This window comes from Electrophorus electricus, chromosome 19 (assembly GCF_041902795.1).
Source record: "Electrophorus electricus isolate QZ-2024a chromosome 19, ASM4190279v1, whole genome shotgun sequence".
Classification (NCBI taxonomy): Eukaryota; Metazoa; Chordata; class Actinopteri; order Gymnotiformes; family Gymnotidae; genus Electrophorus; species Electrophorus electricus.
This window is the reverse complement of record NC_137515.1, coordinates 1,457,501-1,478,366: the sequence shown is the minus strand read 5'-3', so window position 1 is coordinate 1,478,366 and position 20,866 is coordinate 1,457,501. Positions and strand designations below refer to the sequence as shown.

Sequence of the window (20,866 nt, the reverse complement as noted above, 5' to 3'; positions counted from 1 at the left end):
ATTAAAACTGGCTCTGAGTCTCTGCCTTATTCCTTTGGTAGATCTGTGCAGCCTCTTCCCCAAAGCCCTCAGTATCTACAGCGTTTAGGCTGACAGTTAAACTGATGATATGTACTACACCACACACACTTCTTGTTTCTCTAAGGGTTTTACATGTGTTAGACCATCAGAAAGGTCACTGGGAAATCAAACACTGATTTAAAACACTCAGACACACTCGTCATTTTAAGGTTATCTTTATTAAATAAATAAATACTGGGTCCTGTAAAATAATAAGTTACAATAATGGCATGCTAATGTTATGTCTTTCCAGTAATCGTCAGAGAAGTGGTCCAGGAGATCACCCCCCCCCCCCGCCCCCAGTGATTGTAGAGTTGGGATTGTGGCCACCCAGACAGACCTCGGGCACTGGTTGAAGGAGACTTCAGCATGGAACCTACTTCCTGTAGTGGAATGTATTCACAGTTTTACAGTGGTTTGCTCTACAGAGAGCTACACAACATCACCCTGCCCAGCTGAAGCCATACGCACGGGCTCAACAAACGCCAACATCCCAGTTAAGCTTCAGCATAGCAAGATCACTGCATAAAAAAACCAAAACCAAAAACAAACCCTAATGTGTCATTTATACTACAGGTGCAGTGAGCGGCGTCGTCTGGTTCTGCCTAGCTCTCTAGAGCTCGCATGTCCACGGCCTCCCGGTTCCTTAGAGAGGACCAGAGTTTGTGCCTCAAACCCTTCACCGCAGTCATGCAGGTTTGGCACCAACTTCATTCCCTCTGGATGGAGGTACACCAAGTTCTGCCCCAACCTGACCGGGGGCATGGCTCCCGTTCAGCCGCATCGCTGTAGCAGCATGTTCAGGGCGTACTCCATGCGGCTGCGCAGGTCGGGAGAGGAGCCACGACGTAACAGCTCGCTGAGGCGGACGGCCGTGGACACCCTCTCCTCGTTGATGTACGTCAGCAGGTACTCCTCACCCTGGCTGCACACGATGATCTTGGTGTGGTCGTGGTAGAAGTTCACCTGTCAATGCGAAAAATATAGAAAAATAAGCAAAAATAAATAAATAAAATGTTTGTGTGTCTTGTGGAATGGTGGAGTGAAGGGGCACACAGTGCTGGTCGGAGCTCTCGTACCTGGAACGTGCCATCATTGAAGAGCATCATGAGCGCTCGGTCTGACTTGAGCCACTGCAGAAGATACAGCCTGGGTTTGCTGACATCTGTCACGTTGGGGAGATCTCCACCCTGTGCAGCGAGAAGGCCGTCAGTATTGTGAGATAAAGCAAGACAGCGGCGACTTCCGTTGACACTAGCCAGTACATTTCTTGGACTAAGGTTGTCCACTCACATCCATGAGGTTCTCCTCCATGTAATGAGCGAAGTATTTCAGGATGGTGACCTGGCTGACGAACTGCTCTGGGGCCTCACAGGTGGAGAAGACCATGCACTGGCCCAGTTCTGCGTAGTAATGCACCGACCTGAAAGTCAACATTAGTGACGTAAGCCTCAACCATCCATCATCTCTGGATGACCACCACAGCAGATAATCTTAACGCAACTGAGGAAATGAGAAAGGAGCTGGGAACCGCTATAAAGATTGTGAAGATGGGCACAGAGGGGTGCAAGCATGTGGCAGAGGGGTTAGTCTGGACTACTTACTTTTTGTCTGACAGCAGGCTCATGTGAGTGCCGTTGTTGAAAAGAACGCCGACTGTGTGGTCTGAAAGCTGGTAGCCGAAACCGTACTTGTTGGAATAGTCCACCCATTTAGTCACCCACTGGAAGCTGCAGTTCAGGCCCTCTTTTGGAATGTCATTAGCTGCAGCGACAAAAACAATGTAAGAAACAAGTCAGCACTAAATGAATCGCTGTCAAAGCGTCTGAATCGAAAAGCGCTAGCGTGCGTCCCATGCGCAGTGCTGCTGAGAATGTCGCCACGTACCTTCTGGCATGTTCTCTAAACAACCACGAAGCACTCTGGTCACAGTGTCTGCAACACTTCCCATGGTGCTGTCCTCCAAGCCTGCCATCAAAACAAGACACAGAAGCCCATTAACCACAGCATTATAGTGTCCGTTAATGTGTGGATCACACACACGCGCACACACACACACGCACGCACACACACGCACGCACACGCACGCACACACGTACATTCACTGCTGCTGCTGCAGCTCCCTAGTGTCCCTCGCACGATCATACGGATTGTGTCGCGGATCTGTTGTTTGTTGGCCCCGTCCTTGCTGGGGGCTACAGGCCTTGCGGGAGGTGCCACTGGTGGCCTGCCGTCCTGCGGGGGGAGCAAATGGGAGCTGGAGGTTACATTCTGTGTCCAGTGGGGTGAGAGCATCCTTTTCCTTATACGCAGGAAGCTTGTCCTCGTTTTGTGTGGTTAGCAACCGACACTGACCTCAGTAGCTTGCCTGCAGGGCAGATTGCTGATGGAGGCCTTCCTAAGGTCTTGGCGCAGTCTGTGGATATCCTCTTCCTCTTTCGTCAGTTTGTCTGCAAAGAAGGGGAAAAGGTAAACACATTAGAGCACAATCTCCACTCACACATGGGACCGCGCACTGCAACCGTAGCCTGGGCGTGTTACTGTGGAAAAGCTGGCATCAGCGCCAGGGCTATTGTTGGGGAAAACGTACTTACTCAATGTTTCAAAGTACTTGGCTCTATCCTTCTTGCCACCAAACAGAGCGGCAGCAGCTTTCTTGAAGAAGCTTTTAGCAGGACTGGTGTGCTGGAGGTCTGGGGCCATGTGACAGCAGCTGGCAGACAGTCTGTCCGGAGTGAAGCCCTGCAAGAAGCCAGAACGCCGTCAGGACTCCTACACAGACAGGAAGCATCGCCGGCTGACTGAGAGCGCTCTACCAAAGTTCAGCCTTTTGTCCTAGGCGAGGACAAGGCACACACCTGGCTGAAGAAGTCGTGGCGTAGGATGTCGTCCAACCTGGGCCGCTCCTCGGGGGTCTTGGCCAGCATGGTGCTGATCAGATGTTTGGCCTGCGGAGACAGCGTGGAAGGCATGGAGTAGCGCGCCTCCCGTATGCACCGGTACGTTTCCTTCAGATTGGTGGTTTCAAACGGAGGCCTTCCCAACAGCATGGTGTACCTGCGGGATGGCGACATATGCGGCCGATGATGACAAGATCGAGTCAAGAGCGCCACGTGGCATATCGACGGTCCAACTCCAGCATTTTGCTCGCATGCAGACTCACATGACGCAGCCGAGGGCCCAGACGTCAGATTCGCAGCCGTGACCCTGCTTGTTGAGGACTTCGGGAGACAGGTAGTTAGGAGTCCCACATATCGTCCTTCTCCGGTTTTCAACAGGTTCTAGTTTAGCTGCCAGGCCAAAGTCTCCGATCTTCAGGTCCATCACTTCATTAATAAAGAAATTACCTGCAAACACCAAATCTAGCCGTTAGAAAACGACGCTCTTGAGATTACATGCCAAAAAAAAAAAAAAAAAAAAAAAAAAAAGATATTTGTGACATCACTGAGAGCAAATCCCCTGCCTACCTAATTTAAGGTCTCTGTGGAGGATCTCCTGGTCATGGAGATACTTCAGGCCTGAAACGACCTGTCTCAGGTAGTACCGAACCTCTGGCTCTGTGAGAACCTTGCGGGCTTTCAGAATGTGTGCCAGCGACTGAAGAGAAGGAAGGAGCAGCATTGGTTAGAGAACAGAGACTCAGACATACTGGACATTTTGTGCAGAGGACTGTACTGAGAACACTCACTCGTCTACTGCAGTACTCGAGAAGGATGTAGATGTTGTCTTTGTCCTCAAAATGGTGGTAGAACTGGACAATGTGTTTGTGGTGAAGGGCTCTGTGCAGTTCGATTTCTCTGTCGATCTGGAATCCAGTTCAAAAGCTCATTTAGCACCCTGAGAGCGTGAGCAAACACGAGCAGGTGGATATGAAAGGCGCAGACTGCCACGTACCTTTTCCCTTTGGTGAGGTTTGGAGACACGCGTGTGTGGAATTATTTTTACAGCATACACTTTGCCTGAGCCCAGATCTGTAAATTCGTAACATTTCGCAAAACCACCCTGTGAATGAAAACATACTTAGTCACAAAGGCTGGGACGGAATTCCAGTGGCAGAGTGCCTCAATATCGCGAAATCTGGATAACGAATTAAAGTCTAAACTCAGTACAATGCAGTGGCTAAAGGACCCTGTTCCAGTACGCAAAGTTAAAACATTTGTCCAAAAACAAAAAGCACCTCCTTGTTTAGGTTTATTATAAATACAAAGAACCAAGGTCCCGACTCTAACTTGTAAGGCTCAAGCATACCTTGCCAAGAACTTTCCCTCTACAATAGCATTTTCCCGTCGTGGAATCCGATATGATCCGTGACATTTCCTGCGCTGCGTGCGAACTGTCCTCCAATTTTGCACGTCTAGTCTCGGAAGATTTATTATGTGAGTGTTCGCACATCTTGTTATTATTATTCCCAGGTTGATAGGCAATAGTCCGAAGAATATCCATACTCGCCCTGCCTCAGAAGCGCTCGGAACTGGGAGCGAAGCGGCGCGCTGCTCTCTTATAGCCCGAGCGACCACCCCTTCACTTCACCGCCGACGTCACTCCTCCTGTGCATGTCTCCCTCTCAATGAAGTGACAGAATGCGCCTCCCGTGTTATCTTACAGTAGCTTTGGGAGGTCTCTGCATCGCAGTACATTAAATAAAATGATAAAATGCGAGTTTATTGAAATTCCTTAATTGCAGGTCCTCAGTGAATTCACTATTATTAGTGAATTGGATATTCGATATTAGGTATTAGTGTAAAATGCAAATAGCATTCAGAAAACAAACCACAATATTATCACACCAGTCTATATTTGCTAAAAAAAAAAAAAAGAATATAACGATTCTATTTTACATATCCACTGTCTGCAATAGGAAAACCAAATCATGGAAATGTTTAGGAGGAGCACACACCTGCGATGAGGATAACGGTTTGGAGACTCCTCATTCGAAACATCTTTGCGGCTAAAATGCAAATAACGACTCGCTCTGCAAAGAAACCCAGAACAACAGCAGCACTATTTAGTTTGCAGTGGCAAACAGATAATGACGTCTAGTGTGGATGATTGGACAAGCTATCTTAGCTTCATCACTCCCACACGTGTCTGCGTGCATCCTCAGGCTTGGCAGTTTCTCTTAACGCGTCTGAGAGCAACTGCACACTTCTTCATTGTTTAACAATTAACATGAAATAAAGACCCAAATGAAAAATAAGGAAGCGATGTACTGGTGCGCGCCTTGGCCATGGTTTGCTGAAACCACACATTTTGCGCTACTTTGCTTCCTGCATTCGAGGAGACTACAGCCATCACGAGGACTATGTACAATATGGTAATTTTATTTTTTCATTTACCAATAAATTAGTCCGTTCGAATTATGCTAAACAGCACAAAGCAAACTGAAGCACTTTCGTGCAAACCTTCACTCATTTATAAGTTTACACTGCAACTAAAACGTTCAGATGTGTTGTTATTACTTTCCAGTTTTAACTCATTCCAGAACTCAGAAAAGGCGAAAATGGGAAAGCCTTTAGATCCAATACATCACAACTGCAGCAAAGAGAAAGAAAAAATGGCATTATCAAATACTCAAAGGTCCTCTCGCATGTGTTTTCTTGTCTCCTGTTAAGAGCCAGAGCTCCTACGCACCGGGGCCCACAGAATACACCACCAATGCCCCATTAGTTATCTACAACTTCGCCTGAAATCCTGTTGGTATTGCAGCCGGATCCGTGTTCCTGGTCTTGGCCGGTGGACTCGTGGCTTGGTTGTTCAGAGTCAGACGCAAGAAGAGGACCTTCGTGGTGCAAGCAGGGCCCCTCAAGCCTGAAGACAACTGCCACCACAATGACCCTGGTGGTGACGGAGATTACGAAGAGCCTGATAACGACTACGTTAACATGCCTGCAGTGAGACCTCAACCTCAGGGGTCAGTGGAGGCTTCCAAAAGGAATTCCAGTTCAGAGGGGGATTACATAGTGTACAACACTGATGACATGGACTGTCTGTACGCCAATTATGACCCTGACGAGCAAGACCACTGAAGTGCTTCAAGGTCAACGGTACTTGTGCACAACTGTGAACGTTCCCTGGCTCAAGAGGACATGACCCTAAAGGTGTGCCTTTTCAACATTAAAGATTAAAGCTCAGGTTATGAAAATTTGAAGCAAATATAATTTAATTAGACAAAACACTCCACACACACACACACACACACACACACAAAACACGTCACTTATTACAAGGTACTCGGGCTTTGCATTAATTGGCATATTTCATAGTGAATTCATATTTTAGTCTCACATGACTGAACATTCAACTGGGCAGTGGTTTAGGTGTGTGGTTTCAGAGAGGAATTGCTGGGTCTTCCGTCATGTCTGGCTGAAGTGTTGTAAGCCTAGACCTGGTTCAGCGTGGTCCCACGAGTGCAGCCACGGGGCCAACGAGGAAGCAGGAAGTGACATGCTACGACTTGAGCATCTCCGGGAATCTTCAGCAGCAATTTCTCCTCCAGCTCCTCCATCCGACGAGGTCAGACAGCACGCTGTTTAGGAGCTACGGTACATGACAGGGAACTGCTGTCCCGGAGTGCGTTTGGGTTAACTAGTGTTGGTGCACAGACGCCATCCAAATGTGGAGCGAGCAGAACTCAGTGCCCATAGTCAGAACCATCCTGGCAGTTTTGAGATGTTGATGATGGTTTTAAAAAGCTGGTCCTGTACCATCACTGGGTTTATTTACATGTTGTTCTGAATGAAGTTTGGTTCAAGCTTTATTTTAAAAAAAAACTGTGATTATTTGGAAAAATCTAAACTGAAGTCCATCATTTGTACAGCTCAACTAATCTATATAGTAAATGACAAAGCACTTTTGTAGCTCTGGATAAGAGCATCTGCCAAAATGCCATAAATGTAAACGTGACCTACTGTAATAAAAAAAGGTTTGAAATTCTAAATCTTGATCTGCAGTGACACCAAGTGGACAAAACATTGAAATGTTCCATTATATTTTAAACATGCAACGAATAATACTGTTGTGGAGGTTACTCAGCTGCCCCCCAGGAGGGTCTTACCACAGTAGGTGCCAGGAATGCAACCACGTTGGTGTACTTGGGCAGGTCAGGCTGCACAAAGACAGAGCGCTTAGTAATAAATCTGTGAAGAAATCGGTCAGGCGCGTGTTTAGGTGGCATACGAAGGTGGCATGTACGCGCGGTACGCCCTGCCACCACACACTGCCTGGAGAGTAGCCCAGCAGCACAGAATCGATCTGGAATGCCATGCACGTGAAACCCTGCAGCGGACGCTGCAAACACCTGCAACCAACAGAGGTGGCAGTCGGCGCTACAGCAGATGCCCTGCACTCCTGTGGCTGGTGGCTCAGGGAACACCAAGCTCATGTCTTAGTTTCCCTAAGATTGCATACACAGGCATACCAACAAAAAATGTGCAAAGTGGCTTGAGATAAGAGTGATTCCATAACCCACAGTATTGTGGTATTTTGTGATTGTTCTAAGCGATTTGAAGCCTGTACTCCCTGAGTGTTGGACACACGAAGCTCGGTGGTGTGGACTCACCAGTCTCTCGTCACCCGAACCCTGGTCCGCCAGCCGTGCGAGCCGCATCATGTGCTCAGTCTGTGCAGGGCAAGAACGGCACTCTCAGCCTAGGCATGCAGAACATGGCCCACAGGCCATAGGAAGCTGAGAAAATGGCTCCTGTCGCCAAGGTGAGGACCTTGTTGTCCTGGTAACGACAGGGTAACCTGGAGTTCTGTTCCTCAAGGATGATCTCAGTGGAGTCCACCATACTAGTCTGTTTAATACATGGACGCCATACCCAGTATTTATGAAGGACGCTAAAGACCATTGTTGGTATGAGCGCATGCACGCACGCACACACTTTTATCAGTGTAATGAAGTAAAATACACCATGTTTCATTATTTTTCTATCTGAAATACTTTACATACATTTATAAGGACACTGGATCAAAAAAAAAAAAAGATTAATTAAAAAAAAAAACTTAAACAAAAAAGATTTTTGTACATTATACATCCAATTCGTCAGCAGAGGTCGCACAAAGAAAGCTCTCCTGGGGTTATTTAAGGTCAATTATTTCGTTGCTTCTCACGTGTATGCAGCGACCGTCAAAATAATATTTCTATAAATATGTACCAGTGAAACCCTGCATTAACCGACAACAGGACTCTGCACCTGTACGTGTAAACTAGACCGAATTACGGCGAAACGAAACTGGTTTTCAGAGATGCCACCTATACTAGGTCAAGCTGAGCCCTGCACGCGTTGCACTTAAGAGTGACGTGTTGGTCTTTATCGCAAGTGGGGCCCGTGACCTTGCTAGGAGCCTGAACGTGAGAGTCTGTGCATTAATTACGGTCTCGTGCACACGCTGTGGCTTTTGCAGACTTGAACACAGTTGACGAACCACAAACCAGTGAAGCCGAAGACGGCAAACGCGATTTACTGTGCACGGGGAGCCGAACTGTTGTTCATGATCTCCGTTTGGACCGCGTTCCTCGTGACTAGGTCGCCAACGTGCAATTTGAAGGTGTATCGCGTGCTAATGGGTTAGATCAAAGCCGGGGTGGTGAATCAGGGATTACCATTCGCCTCAGAGACTCCACGTGTGGCTATTGTAATAAAGGCTTTTGCAGTGCACGCTCTGTAAAACTACACGTTCCAGCGTGCGCACGGGGGTGACGTACGCATAGTTACGAATGCGCTCGGTCGCGTGTCGTTGCGCGTGCTCTCGCGGCTTGAAAGCGGAGGACGGCGCTGTACTGCTCAGAGGGCGCAGAGGTACACGAGCATCCCCGGTTACGGACTGATCTGTGCGTGCCAAGACATCGCCGTTCGTAGCATGCGTCAGGACGGATCTGTGCAGGTCTGTGCGATTCTTCATTATTTGGGTTTATTTTTGCGAGACTCGCGTATTAAGCAGACAGGGTCAGATTCAGTTCTGACGGGCATTCCCGTTTTGAATAGGGATTTTGAAAACCGAACGAAACGCGTGGCGTGTGCATTGCTGTATAAATCATTTTGCTTTTGTTCAGCGTTAAAAAAATTCGGACATCGTATGAAAACGGAAATAAAATTAGAGCGAATAGAAGCTGCCAGTAATCGCGCATCGGTCGCTGAGCGGGGTGGGGGCGCTCCGGCCAGTACAGATGAGCCCGGATCAGTCGGCTTCGACGTGATGGTGGCAGCGGCAGATTTTCTTATTCATGTTTATGCTGAATGCTTTCCAATTTAACGTGACAGTTTCATCTTTTAAATTATGCTCCAGTCTGTAAAAGCAGACAGGTTTTCTTAATGTGTATAGTTATGGTATAAGCAGTTTTAACGTAATGGCTAAATTAGGCGACAGACCCTAAGGTCATCTCCTGCAGATGACAAGTGCCTAAAGTATTCATCTAAGTAACGTCAGAAACAATAAGTGAAACAGTCTTATGTTTTGGTATCTCCTGAAGTCTGTCAGGTCTCTCTCTTTCTCTCTCTGACGGTCTTTATTTTAACCCTTGTGTTTGTGACAAACCAATGTGTCTTTTATCCTTTATGGTTATGTCGTTATGTTGTTGGTGTGGTTGCAGTAGTCTTAACAGTGAAGTGGACTCCATCCCAGTCAGATGCAAATTAGATGTTGCTGATGAAATCCCATTTGAAATGCTGACATGAGGCACTGAAAGGTTGTGTGTGTGTGTGTGTGTGTGTGTGTGTGTGTGTGTGTGTGTGTGTGTGTGTGTGTGTGTGTGTGTGTGTGTGTGTGTGTGCGTGCGTGCGTGCGTGCGTGCGTGCGTGCGTGCGTGCGTGCGTGTGCGTGCGTGCGCGTGTGTGTGTGTGCGCGTGTGTGTGTGTGCGCGCGCGTGTGTGTGGTTAGATGGCTGCAACACAGAAGGAGAGCGGCGACCAGAACTTCGATTACATGTTCAAGCTCCTAATCATTGGGAACAGCAGCGTAGGGAAAACGTCGTTCCTCTTCCGCTACGCTGACGACTCCTTCACCTCCGCATTTGTCAGCACAGTCGGCATCGATTTCAAAGTCAAAACCGTCTACAAGAATGACAAGAGAATCAAGCTTCAGGTCTGGGTGAGTGGACGCCGTGGTCTTCAGGTCTGGGTTTGTGGACGCCGTGGTCTTCATGTCTGGGTGAGTGGACGCAGTGGTCTTCAGGTCTGGGTGAGTGGACGCCGTGGTCTTCAGGTCTGGGTGAGTGGACGCCGTGGTCTTCAGGTCTGGGTGAGTGGAGATCTTTAGGTCATTCACAATGGGTTCACACCGTCCTGACTATAATCGGCTCTGTAACGCTCAAACAGGGATTGTTAACTAACACTTATGATGAACGGTCACTTTTGCAGGTGCTTTAGTGTTCTTTATTCTAGCCCTGTTGGTGAGATCTCACTGGTTGTGGTTTGCGTCAAACTTGAAGCCCGAACACGTTTGCCTCTTGTATTACATGTGTAGCATAGCATGTATCATTCGTGATGAAATTTTCATGCTTGATTAAGTGGTTGATACGGTAACCAGTTTGGCAAATACAGAAGTCATGACTCACACATGGCTTTTAGAATCTCCCAAACGTTTTTTCACACATCGAACGAGTTGCAAACAGAAGTTCCATTACACCAGGCCTTCTGTCTATCCATCCTGTGAATATCTTTAAACGTATGGAGGGCTGTATACATATTTTTAAGAGTTACTTTGTAACAAGCGCCCTTGGTTTATATATACAAATCATTTCATGGTATTGTAGTGTCAGTGTTAAAGGCAGGGCCGACTGTGATATCACTGATGTACCTTTTATGGAAATTTGAATCACAGAGTTTGAATCACACTTTATAGCACAATTGTTAAACAGAGCCCAGTACAAAAATCACGGCAAAGTAAGAAAGTGGAAAAACTAAGAGCGTGTTGAACTCGTTAAGCGCTGTTATCATTTCCTCCGCAAGTGCTGTTTACTCACAACCCCTGTCTCTATAACACTGCAGTTTTTATTCATAAATTTTGTCAGACCAATTAGAACAAATGACTCAGTCTGAGTCAAAATGGTTGCCAGGCGCAAACCGAGTGGTCACTAAATGGACTGGTCTGATTAGCTGTTAGCTATAGTAAAGCTTTTTATTTGACTTATTCACAACTTTTCAAGGTTGCCTGCATTTTTTTTCCCTTCACCCATAATCATCTGTGATATTGTCAGCCTCACACTTGTCACGGAGGCGGAGTTCATGCAGGTGAGCTGGCCCCGTATCCGTCCCACTGTCCGCCACATGGCGACCGGGGCCTGGAGGACCACTTCTCTGCACGGGCTTACCCTCCTTGCTCCGGCTCTCCGACCACACATGCTGGCTCCACGTGGCTGACCGGATGAGCCATAATCAAGCTTGTAGGCTTCCTGAGGCTTCCTCACGCGGTCCTGCGGTCCTGTCTGTCTCGGCTGGTCTGGCATTGGTGTGGACGTCATTACCACCTGTAAATGCCATGCCATATTGGTGTTAGCCAATAGGCTAGCGAAATGCGTGCTTTCTCTGCAATTGCAGTCAATCGTACATTCATCGGATACTTGGCTCCTTACAGGACTGACAGGACAAGGATGGGTTTAAAGTGGTTCGGTCATGATTATTCCTAACGTGGTTACTGATACCTGTGTATCTCTGAATACAGTGCAGGGTGTGTAAGCGTCTGTTTTAGCTGCGTTAACCGTTGCTGGTGGTTCTTGATCTTCTGATGTGCTTGTTGGTGCTCTTCAACCCGTGATCAGTCACACACCGACGTTGTAGTTGTAGTGCCTTGTTAACCTATTACATGAAGTAGATACTCCACCAAATGAACCCAATACTTGGATAGAAACAGATGGTTTTGGAAACGCTGGGCTTTGCTCAGGGTGCTTCGATGTGTTGATGGAATGAGCATGCGGTGCTTCTGTGATGGAGTCCTCATAGGTGGCTCTGCCCTACGCTCCCAGCCTGCACGCCCATCGCTGGGGGATGCAGCCGGTGAGGTTTCGGCTCAACTTAGGGTCAACTTATTTCCTCCATCGTGGTTTCTAAGGTTTTGGCAGTGTTCTAACAGTGGGAAGGAGCGTTCCTTATTTAGCACGCCATCTGTATATGGTGCCTCCTCAGTTGCCAGGTCTTTGGTTTTCATATGTCCACCATTATAACCGCTGACGTAAGCTTACTGGCCAAGGCCGCACGTATTGCGATAAACATTGAGGCCTTTGCAGTTCTAGTCTGTTTAAATGCATTCGTCCTCTTCTCTGTTGCCATCCTGCTGTAGGTTGTAGTTTGTCAGCTGTCCCATGTTGTTGTTGTTGTTGTTGTTGTTGTTGTTGTTGTTGTGGAGTCATTCTTATTCCTAACGCCCAGCCAAGGGAAAAAAGAAATAAGAGTTCATTCAGCCATCGTTCTGCGTCTGTGGCTTCCTGAACCACCACAGCCAATGACTTGAGCATTCATCCTGAGCTATATTTACTCTGCCTCATTCAACCGCATGGCCTGCTGGGAGAAAACTTGGAGGTAGAGCGAGGGATGGCGATGGGGGATGGGGTGGTCTGAGCTCGCCATTTCCACTCTCCCTCCTTTCATTCAGCGAGATTTTCATCTGCGTAGTTTTGCCATTTGCTGGGTAGAAATGGCTGTCCGGCAAGGAGCCTGGCTCTGTTCAGTCTGGGAACACGCATGTGGTAAAGACTCTTCTGGCTCTTACAGCTGCTGAGTTCATGTCTGTGGAAATGTGCAGCTTCAGGGTTCTGCTGCTCACATTACACCATTAGAACAGAGTTAATCCAGGCTGGACACGTGGGATCTGTTTGATCTGCACTAGTGGTCCGCTCAGAAGTGTTCCGGAATTGCAGCAAACGCTAAGGGAATGTTTCAGTGTGTCACAAATCGACACTTCAGAAGCAGGTCCTTGTGAACCTATTACACAGATGCACCACCAGATAAACCCGGTGCTGTTGCAATGAACAGAATGGACAGAAGAAAAAAAAAACCCACAGTTTTGGAAATGTGGAGATTTGCTCGAGATGCGGGTAAGATTTTCTGCCACGGCACAAACACCATAACGTTTCAGCTGGACCAAGGAGCAGTGTGAACACGCCTGTCTACATCCATCTAGCTCTTACGCTTTAGTCTTTTAATGTCAGGTACAATAGTGCTTCTCATGTCATGCAACTGCACTGCTTTAGTCAGACCTGTGACGGCGTCTGACGCATCTTGACGCCTGTCTGCTAGCTGACTGTGCTTGTACACTCTCCCTGTCGCTCCGTCATGCTCGTATCCTGACGTGTCTCTGCATTTGTTCTTCGTGCGCTGGCCGGAAGCCCTTCGCGTTCCTGTCAGTTGAGTCCGTCATGCGGCACCGTGAACGGTCCGTTCCGTGTTCGTTACTCCTAATGGCTGTCTGTGGTGCTGCTCTGTTTTTCCTATGACTAAGACGCATTGCAGCACTTCCCCAAATGGCCATTTCCTTCCCTGCTGTTTGTTTATCGCTCTCAACCTGGCTCACGGCATCTTGGGGAAAGACGGGGTGAACGCGGGACCTTCTCTGCGACAGCTCGTGGCGGTTTTTCAGAACCTCTCTGAAGCGTGTCTCGCCGTGAGAGCTTGGCATAGCTACAGCTGCTTTTCTCATTGGGGTTTGCAGCCTCAGCACTGCTACGTTTGGACAGAACCGTCCTGACATGTACCCGCTTGCTGGTTTAGAGGATCTCCCAGACCCTCCTCTGTGGGCTTTTCTTCGCAGGACTGTGGGACACACATTAGCATAGGGCCCAGACCTGCACTTGGCCTGTCACACACTAATTTATTGGCCCAATGAAGGGATAAGGGTAAGTCCGCACACGGGCAGGGATCAATGATCGCGCTCGAGGGGCGGAGCCTGCTCCAAACACTTCTCTCCAGGTTAGCTTAGTCACTTCACTGGCATAGTGAGGTGCAGGCAGGCAACATATTTCCTCTTCTTCTTGTTGGTCGTCAACAAAGCTGGAACAAGGGCCCACCATGCTCCTTGTAGGGGGTGTCGGAGCAAACCAAGTAAAATGGTGACAGTTTGCTTGTTCTAAATGGGGAAACTGCTGTTTCAGAGGAGCTGTTTGTGTGAGACTGTCTGCAGGATCTTCATTACACTGCCTCTCCTCTCCTCGCCCGAGTATCTCTTGTCTCTGGTCATCTTTGCCAAGGCCCCATCGCTAGTGACTCTGTCGAGGAATAAAAGTAAACATTGAGTAATTAAGAGAAGAAGGTCAGTCTGGGTCTGGCGTTCAGAGGCTGGTGGACTCGCGTACTGATTCCAAACTGGTGTTGGATGGAACTTGAGTGAACTGTGGTGCTTGGCCATTCACTTTCCCTGTAAAGTAAACATTTCACAGTGCTTGGTTGTTGTTGTTTTTTTAATCACTATGGCGATATTTGCCAATATTGTAGATGGTGTGTAATATTCACTCTGACAGATCCCACTGTATGAGTGTCTTGTGTAAGTAATCAACCAAGTGAACAGATGTAAACAACGTTTAGTCAAAGGAATGCCACCCTGTCTCATGTTATTAAACAGCACATAGCAGTCACAATATAATTCTTTTCTCAACAGTGCAGTATGTTTTAATATTTTGCAATTGTTTGCTAATACTGGTTCTAGCTAGATGTCGCTTTGTTAATTATTTTAGTGCCTTTATTCTAAGTTAAATATGCGTTGTATTTGTCTTAAATTATCTGTATTATTGGGTGTCCTTTCGGAAGTTAAATATGCAGGAATGAACAGTCACAGAAATGATAAAATGCATCAGAAGCAGCTTGTCTCTGGTCAATGACACAATTACGTCTTGCATCATTTGTAAGTGCTGAATAATAACACGTGTATCTGCAGAAGGATAATCTGAACAAAAACGTCTCCGTTCTACTTCCGTCCACATCTACGGCACTGCAGTCGTCCTGGTCCTGGTCTGCCAGCTCCAAAACGTCTTGCTGACTGCCGAGTGTTTTATTTCTGTGCCCCCTCTTAAAGTCACTCAAGTGGATTATTAGTGTCTGGCTCTGTTCGGCACCTTCTGTTTGAGCACATGCTTCAGTGTCCTGGTCCAGAGGTGTGCTTGGTGCTGTAGAGGACAGGGGCGGGGCTCTGGGCCAGCTCTGAGCCCCGCCCCCTCCTCATGGGTCATCTCATCTCTCTTGATGGATGTGCAGGCCACCGTGTTTATGACAGTGATGGGATGGGAGGAGCTCTGTGCCTTTGTCCCTGGAAAACCTGTTCAGTTGACTAGTACCAGACGGGAACCCCCCCACACACACACACACACGCGCACACACACACACGCTCACACACACGCGCGTGCTCACGCTCACTCACCTTATCGGTAGTCACTGGAGCCCCATGTGCAAACAGCTGCCTTTCCTGGAGCAGCACATAATGGATGCTTGAGTTGTAATTGTTAGGAGATAAAGAACCACACATGAATGCCCTTAATGGTGTGTGTGTGTGTGTCTGTCTCTGTTCATGTGTTGGCACATGTCCCGTGTGTGTGTGTGTGTGTGTGTGTGTGTGTGTGTGTGTGTGTGTGTGTGGTTTACTGGAGCTGTCAGTGGCAGATAAGGAGACCCTCCCTGGCCACCAGGGTGCCACTGTGGCTTAGCTACGGTAGGGAAAATTGCCACTTTGTCATGGTCCACTGAACACTAGAGGGCAGTGTTAGTCGTCTGGTGGCACAGGGACTCTGATTCCAAGCACTTTGCTGATCTGCAGTCAGCAGCTAAGGGTGGGTTTGTTTATTTCTTTGTTGAGGGAATACGATATTCTCTGTTTACGCTAGTTAGCATGATCTCATTTGCATAAAGATAACCCACCTCTACTAGCTTTCATATTTTTGCAGCATTCTTGTAAATAAACAGGCCCGTGTCTTTCTATGAAAACACTGTTCATATAGTTAGAACATGTATTTATGTCTTTACTGTAATACTGCCCCATTCATGACCAACACTAGGTGGACGACTTCTTGGTGTCTCGGCCTAAGTGAGTTTTGTATTTTTGTCTGTGCTTGCTGGATACATCTGTAGGAGCTATGAGTGAATTATTACTATTAATGAATGTTAGAAATTATAATTATTGATAAATTTTCTGATAAATGGGGCACCAGATCACCAGGACAAAATAATCCCAGAACGAGGCCCAGTGAATGATGACGGAATGTGTCCGTAGGAATGGTAAGCTGTTAGGAATTCTTTGACACTCATAAAATATTGAAGTTTGTTAATAAAGCAGTTGGGCAAAGAAGACAAGAAAAAAGGCAAGTTGTATAAAGGAGCTAAAAGGCGTAGCATGAGCAGTGCAATCCCAAAGCCGACGGAGGGTGTTCGCTAATCAAAACGGAGTGGGACTAGTTCAGCAGACAGTGCCAGAGCGTCCCGTGGCCATGCTGAGACAGTACAGGACAAGTCTAGGAAGGCACTGAAATGAGCTGACCTTTATGCTCTAACACGGAGAGGAACATGGACGGAAACTTCAGTCTCCTGGGAGCGACAGAAACAGACAATTTTGCACTTTATTCCCGAGTGGTGTGTGGCCTTTCATTGTACCATGTAGCAGGTGTCTCACTCAACTTTGAAAATCATCTCACTGTTTTGGGCAGGATGTGACGATTTATTCCAGGTCTTTTCACATACAGTTCAGGAAAGGGAATGTTTCACAACATAAGATACGACACGTGCACAACAAGATATGTTGCTCCAATGCATCTCATGCTCGATTATTTAACCTCGCAGATCGTTCCAAATCCTCTGCTCCAGATCTGTGGTTACTTCCTGTTGCTATGCCTAATTTCCATGGTAACGGTGGTCGGATTTGTAGTGTTTTGTCCCTGTTGTGCTGTTTGGAAAACCATCGGTGGGAAATGCATTTGGCAGATCTCAGATTGCGGGTGGATGTAGTGGTTAGGAGCTACTCTAAAGCTTTGGTACCAGGAAAACTGAACCAGGAGACTGAAGAACTGGTTCCGTTCACGCTGGTAGCAGTGAATCTGTTTGCTGACCTGGACTCCTCCTCCCTTTCAACACCAGAACATTGGGTCACTTGTCCCAGTCTCAACCATTCTGTGAGACAAGTTAGAGTTTTAGCTGACAAACGCAGCTCACCCGCTTACTGACACAGTCAGCAGTTTTGGGTTGTTTTTATTTTATTTTATCTTTATTTTTGGAGCAGGTCTAGTTCAACCCCCTGTGGACACGCAGAAATGGCTCAGTTAAGTTGCCCAAGACTTGTAGCATCTTGATGTCGCCTTGTTCCTGTTACTTAACCTCTGTATCTGCAGTTCGTGATGCGCATTGAGAATATGGCTGAAACGCTGAGCTAAACAGCTGCCTGATTCTGAAGAAGACGTCCACGTTCACTCTGGTGCTGCATGGAGATTTAGCTGTATTTCATTTAGATGTTTAGATTACAAATGCCAGCTGGAAAATGTACTATTTCAAACCAAAGAGAATTACTGTCTGACGTATTTGGTGATGAATATTCCAATATCATCTTGGTATCAGATTTGATTAAAATAATGTGTGCGTGTGTGTGGGGTGGGGGTTGGGCATGCCTGCAGGACACAGCGGGACAGGAGCGCTACAGGACCATTACGACCGCCTACTACCGTGGAGCCATGGGATTCATCCTCATGTATGACATCACCAACGAGGAGTCATTCGGCGCCGTGCAGGACTGGTGAGTGGTTTGAGCTACAAGTCTATGGTCCGATTAATGACCAGGACTGTTGTTTTGTAAACAGTAGTGTGTGTGTGTGTGTGTGTGTGTGTGTGTGTGTGTGTGTGTGTGTGTGCGTGCGTGTTTGGGGGTGTTTTATGGAGGTGAGTGAGTCACTGGGAGCAAACCTTTCTTTTCATCCAAACGTCAGACAAAAAACAACTTTGTTTTGGAGGTTTTGCTGTTACTGTTTTACAGAAGGAGTCTCACTGTTCTGGCTGTAGGCCGATGATCCCTGTGCCAGAAGGACAGCGTAGCGAATGCGTGCAGTAGAAGCTCCAGTATGCTCTGACCACATCCATGTACCCAGCATTCCGTTTCCTTCCTCTGCTGCTCTGTCTGAGAGGTGAAAGTTCACTTTTCCAAAGGCACGTGCGCCTTTGTGACTGGTCACTTTTACTGATGAATATGACATGGATTGCAAATAAAGAAGAGCTGGGAGATTTGAATAGCTTCTGTGCTCTCAGGATTTAAAGGAATTCACTTGAATGTCCCTCAGGGTCAGAGGCAAAAAAAAGTAGGCTGTGCCCACAGGTGGACCCGGTCTGACCTGATTGGGCAGGATGCTTTGTTGATCAGCTCAGAGTGGTGGTTAACCTCTTTTTCATTAGGCAGCAGAGAGACTAACGTTGGGCGTGATGTTGGAGAGGCAGGCCCGTTGTCAGGCGCCGGGTCGCTAGGGCAACGGCAGCCTTCAGCACCATAGTGAACCACGGTTGCGGTCCCCATGACCACAGAAGGCGTGAACAAGGTGGACAGCCGTGCAGCGGTCATCCTCGCATGCAGTAGCGCTCAGCCACCAATGTTCCGGAGGTGAGGTCAGGGCTAGCAGGATGCCGTGAAGCCGCCGGACGCGCTTTGGGGTTTGAGTTTGGTCACAAGACGCTTGGCGCTCGCTGTGGAGGGCGGCAGGACTCGTGACACCGCAGTGCCTCGGGGACACAACGGGGCTCCCATCACACACACACCAGCTGTCTGCTCAGTGCCAGCATGGCGGTTGCTATGGCGCCGGTTATTTGAGCAAACACTTTTTAAATCGAGACCTGAGGAAGCTGGGTGAAAATGGTCTCTCCGTGTGCGTGTCAGTTAAAGACCTTTGAGGGTTAAAGTCCTGCATATAGTGTTTTAAATGTGCAAATGTCTCAGTGCACAGGGTATTGGCATTCTTTAGGTTGTGACGCATAATGTAGGGCATAGTGAGGGCGGAATTTCTCTCTCTCTCCCTCACATACGAACGCACGCACTGTTTTTGTATTCAGGTCAACCCAGATAAAGACATACTCCTGGGACAATGCACAAGTCATCCTGGCCGGGAATAAGTGTGACATGGAAGAGGAAAGGATTGTGTCTGCTGAAAGTGGCAGGCTGCTCGCCGAACAGTTGGGTAAGTGCAGTCCAACCCCCAGAGCTCTGCTTCCTTACAAAGCACCAATCAGCCGCAGCCATTTGATGAAGGGAGCCAGTCCTAGCCAATCAGCTGAGACGTCGTTTGACCTGGAGCACGTTCTGTTTGCAGAGCTGCGGAATGTAATGAATCTCAACGGATATAGAGCAGCAACAACCAAGTTTATGAGCTGGCATATAAACGGAAGAGATTTCTTCCATGTTCGGGAAGTAAGAACAACTTTGGTTAATGTCTTGTGCCTTCACAATGAATAAATGGGAACATATGGAGTGTGTTTTCAGCTCCCAGTTCAGGCGATAATTAAACACACATAATTAGATGGTAGCAAGCCCTCAAAAAGCCACTGGTGTAGGGGAAATATAAAAAGAATTTTTTTACAGAGGCAGAGAGAGGGGGAGAGAATATTTTATTCCTTCAGCAGTTGTCAGGGCTTGTACTTCTCGAACACAGAGGCTGTCGCTGTGAAACCAAACTTGTCTGACTCTCGTCTCTCTAAGGCTTTGAGTTCTTTGAGACCAGCGCCAAGGACAACGTCAATGTGAAGCAAACCTTCGAGCGCCTGGTGGACATCATCTGCGACAAAATGTCAGAGACTTTAGAGACTGACCCTGCCGTTACCACTGGAACCCAAGGCAACGCCAGACTAACAGATAACCCTCCACCGCTGCAGCAGCCCAACTGCACATGCTAATGCCCCGGCTGCATGCACGCACCGTCTGCGGAATCCCAAACTCCTTTAGGTCGCGGTATTTAACCTTTAACCTTGCAGACATGCCAAATCAAGCCAAATCTCACTGGTCATGAGTCATGTGACCCTCAACCTCCCCCCACAGCCCACACATCGTCATCATAGTGTTTCAGGTATGACGTCGTCCTCCCATGGTTCTTGTCTGAGCGCCCCTGCAGGATAAGCAACCTGCTACTGTTGCGCAGTGGTGAGCTCTGTGTGTACTAAGTTTAAAACACATGACATTTAAGCATTAAGTTTATTTTGTAATTTTTTTGCCTTAGAGGTTCTGACATCTCTACACATCTCAGTCTGATGCACAGTGACCCGTGTTGGATCACGTTACAGCTGTAACACCTTATGTAGTAACAGAGTAAGATAATGCATTACTTTAACAGTTAAGCTAATATTGCAGTTTCTGTGTCAAATAATGTGCAACTTTCAGAAGCTCTTATTTATTGTTCCGGAGGCTTCTATGAGTTCGTGTAGACTAAATATTAGCTGTGTGTGTGCTGCTGTTTATGCGTGTAGACGTCCGCGTGTGGCACCAGGCAGGCAGGACATCTCCAAAAAACCGACACACTTATCGAGAACCCAACAGGACGGCCTCCGAGACGCGCACGGATAGAGCTGGGCTACGTAGCATAATCACGGCAGTAACACTGTTACGCAACCTCCCGTTTCATCTGTGGCTGATGACGCAACACTGTACTCCACACCGAGTGCAACGTGCGGCGGAAGTCATAAGTACATTACGGACGGAACCGTGCCCACGCGGGCGGCGTCCGGTCCGGTCTGTCGTTGCGTTTTCTCCTCGCTCGCTCCTGTGGGTCAGAGCCGACACGTGGCTGACTCGGCCCTCGGCCCTCGACCCGTTTGGGGTGTCGGGTTTTCTGCGTGCAGAAACGTAGGCCTCGTGCTGAGAAGACGGACGCCATCGC

The 20,866-nt window shown here is 47.8% G+C and overlaps 2 protein-coding genes and 1 pseudogene across 3 annotated transcripts in view; 1 reads left to right on the top strand and 2 right to left on the bottom strand.

Moving 5' to 3' along the window:
• Positions 1 to 220: 220 nt before the first annotated feature.
• Positions 221 to 4,659, bottom strand: plk2a (polo-like kinase 2a (Drosophila)). The gene is made up of 14 exons (XM_027021571.3): positions 4,309 to 4,659; positions 3,955 to 4,062; positions 3,749 to 3,865; positions 3,528 to 3,657; positions 3,224 to 3,407; positions 2,919 to 3,117; positions 2,655 to 2,802; positions 2,416 to 2,510; positions 2,160 to 2,295; positions 1,948 to 2,028; positions 1,665 to 1,824; positions 1,354 to 1,483; positions 1,140 to 1,250; positions 221 to 1,026 (listed from the first exon to the last, which is right to left on the bottom strand). The coding sequence occupies exons 1-14, from the start codon at positions 4,501 to 4,503 to the stop codon at positions 835 to 837; spliced, it is 1,986 nt and encodes a 661-aa protein (XP_026877372.2). The 5' UTR covers positions 4,504 to 4,659; the 3' UTR covers positions 221 to 834.
• A 1,780-nt stretch (positions 4,660 to 6,439) lies between these two features.
• LOC113584403 (ATP synthase subunit C lysine N-methyltransferase-like) lies at positions 6,440 to 7,850 on the bottom strand (annotated as a pseudogene).
• A 943-nt stretch (positions 7,851 to 8,793) lies between these two features.
• LOC113583720 (ras-related protein Rab-3C-like) overlaps positions 8,794 to 20,866 on the top strand; it is a 13,902-nt gene continuing 1,829 nt past the window's right edge. For both annotated transcript variants that reach the window (XR_003411329.3, XM_027020196.3), the window contains exons 1-5: positions 8,794 to 8,946; positions 9,940 to 10,149; positions 17,636 to 17,754; positions 19,053 to 19,177; positions 19,696 to 20,866. The exon at positions 19,696 to 20,866 is cut by the window's right edge. Coding sequence is in view for 1 of the 2 variants with exons in the window: in XM_027020196.3 (XP_026875997.1) it covers positions 8,923 to 8,946; positions 9,940 to 10,149; positions 17,636 to 17,754; positions 19,053 to 19,177; positions 19,696 to 19,889 (672 nt within the window). In the remaining variant the exon portion in view is untranslated. The remainder of the gene's footprint in view (positions 8,947 to 9,939; positions 10,150 to 17,635; positions 17,755 to 19,052; positions 19,178 to 19,695) is intronic.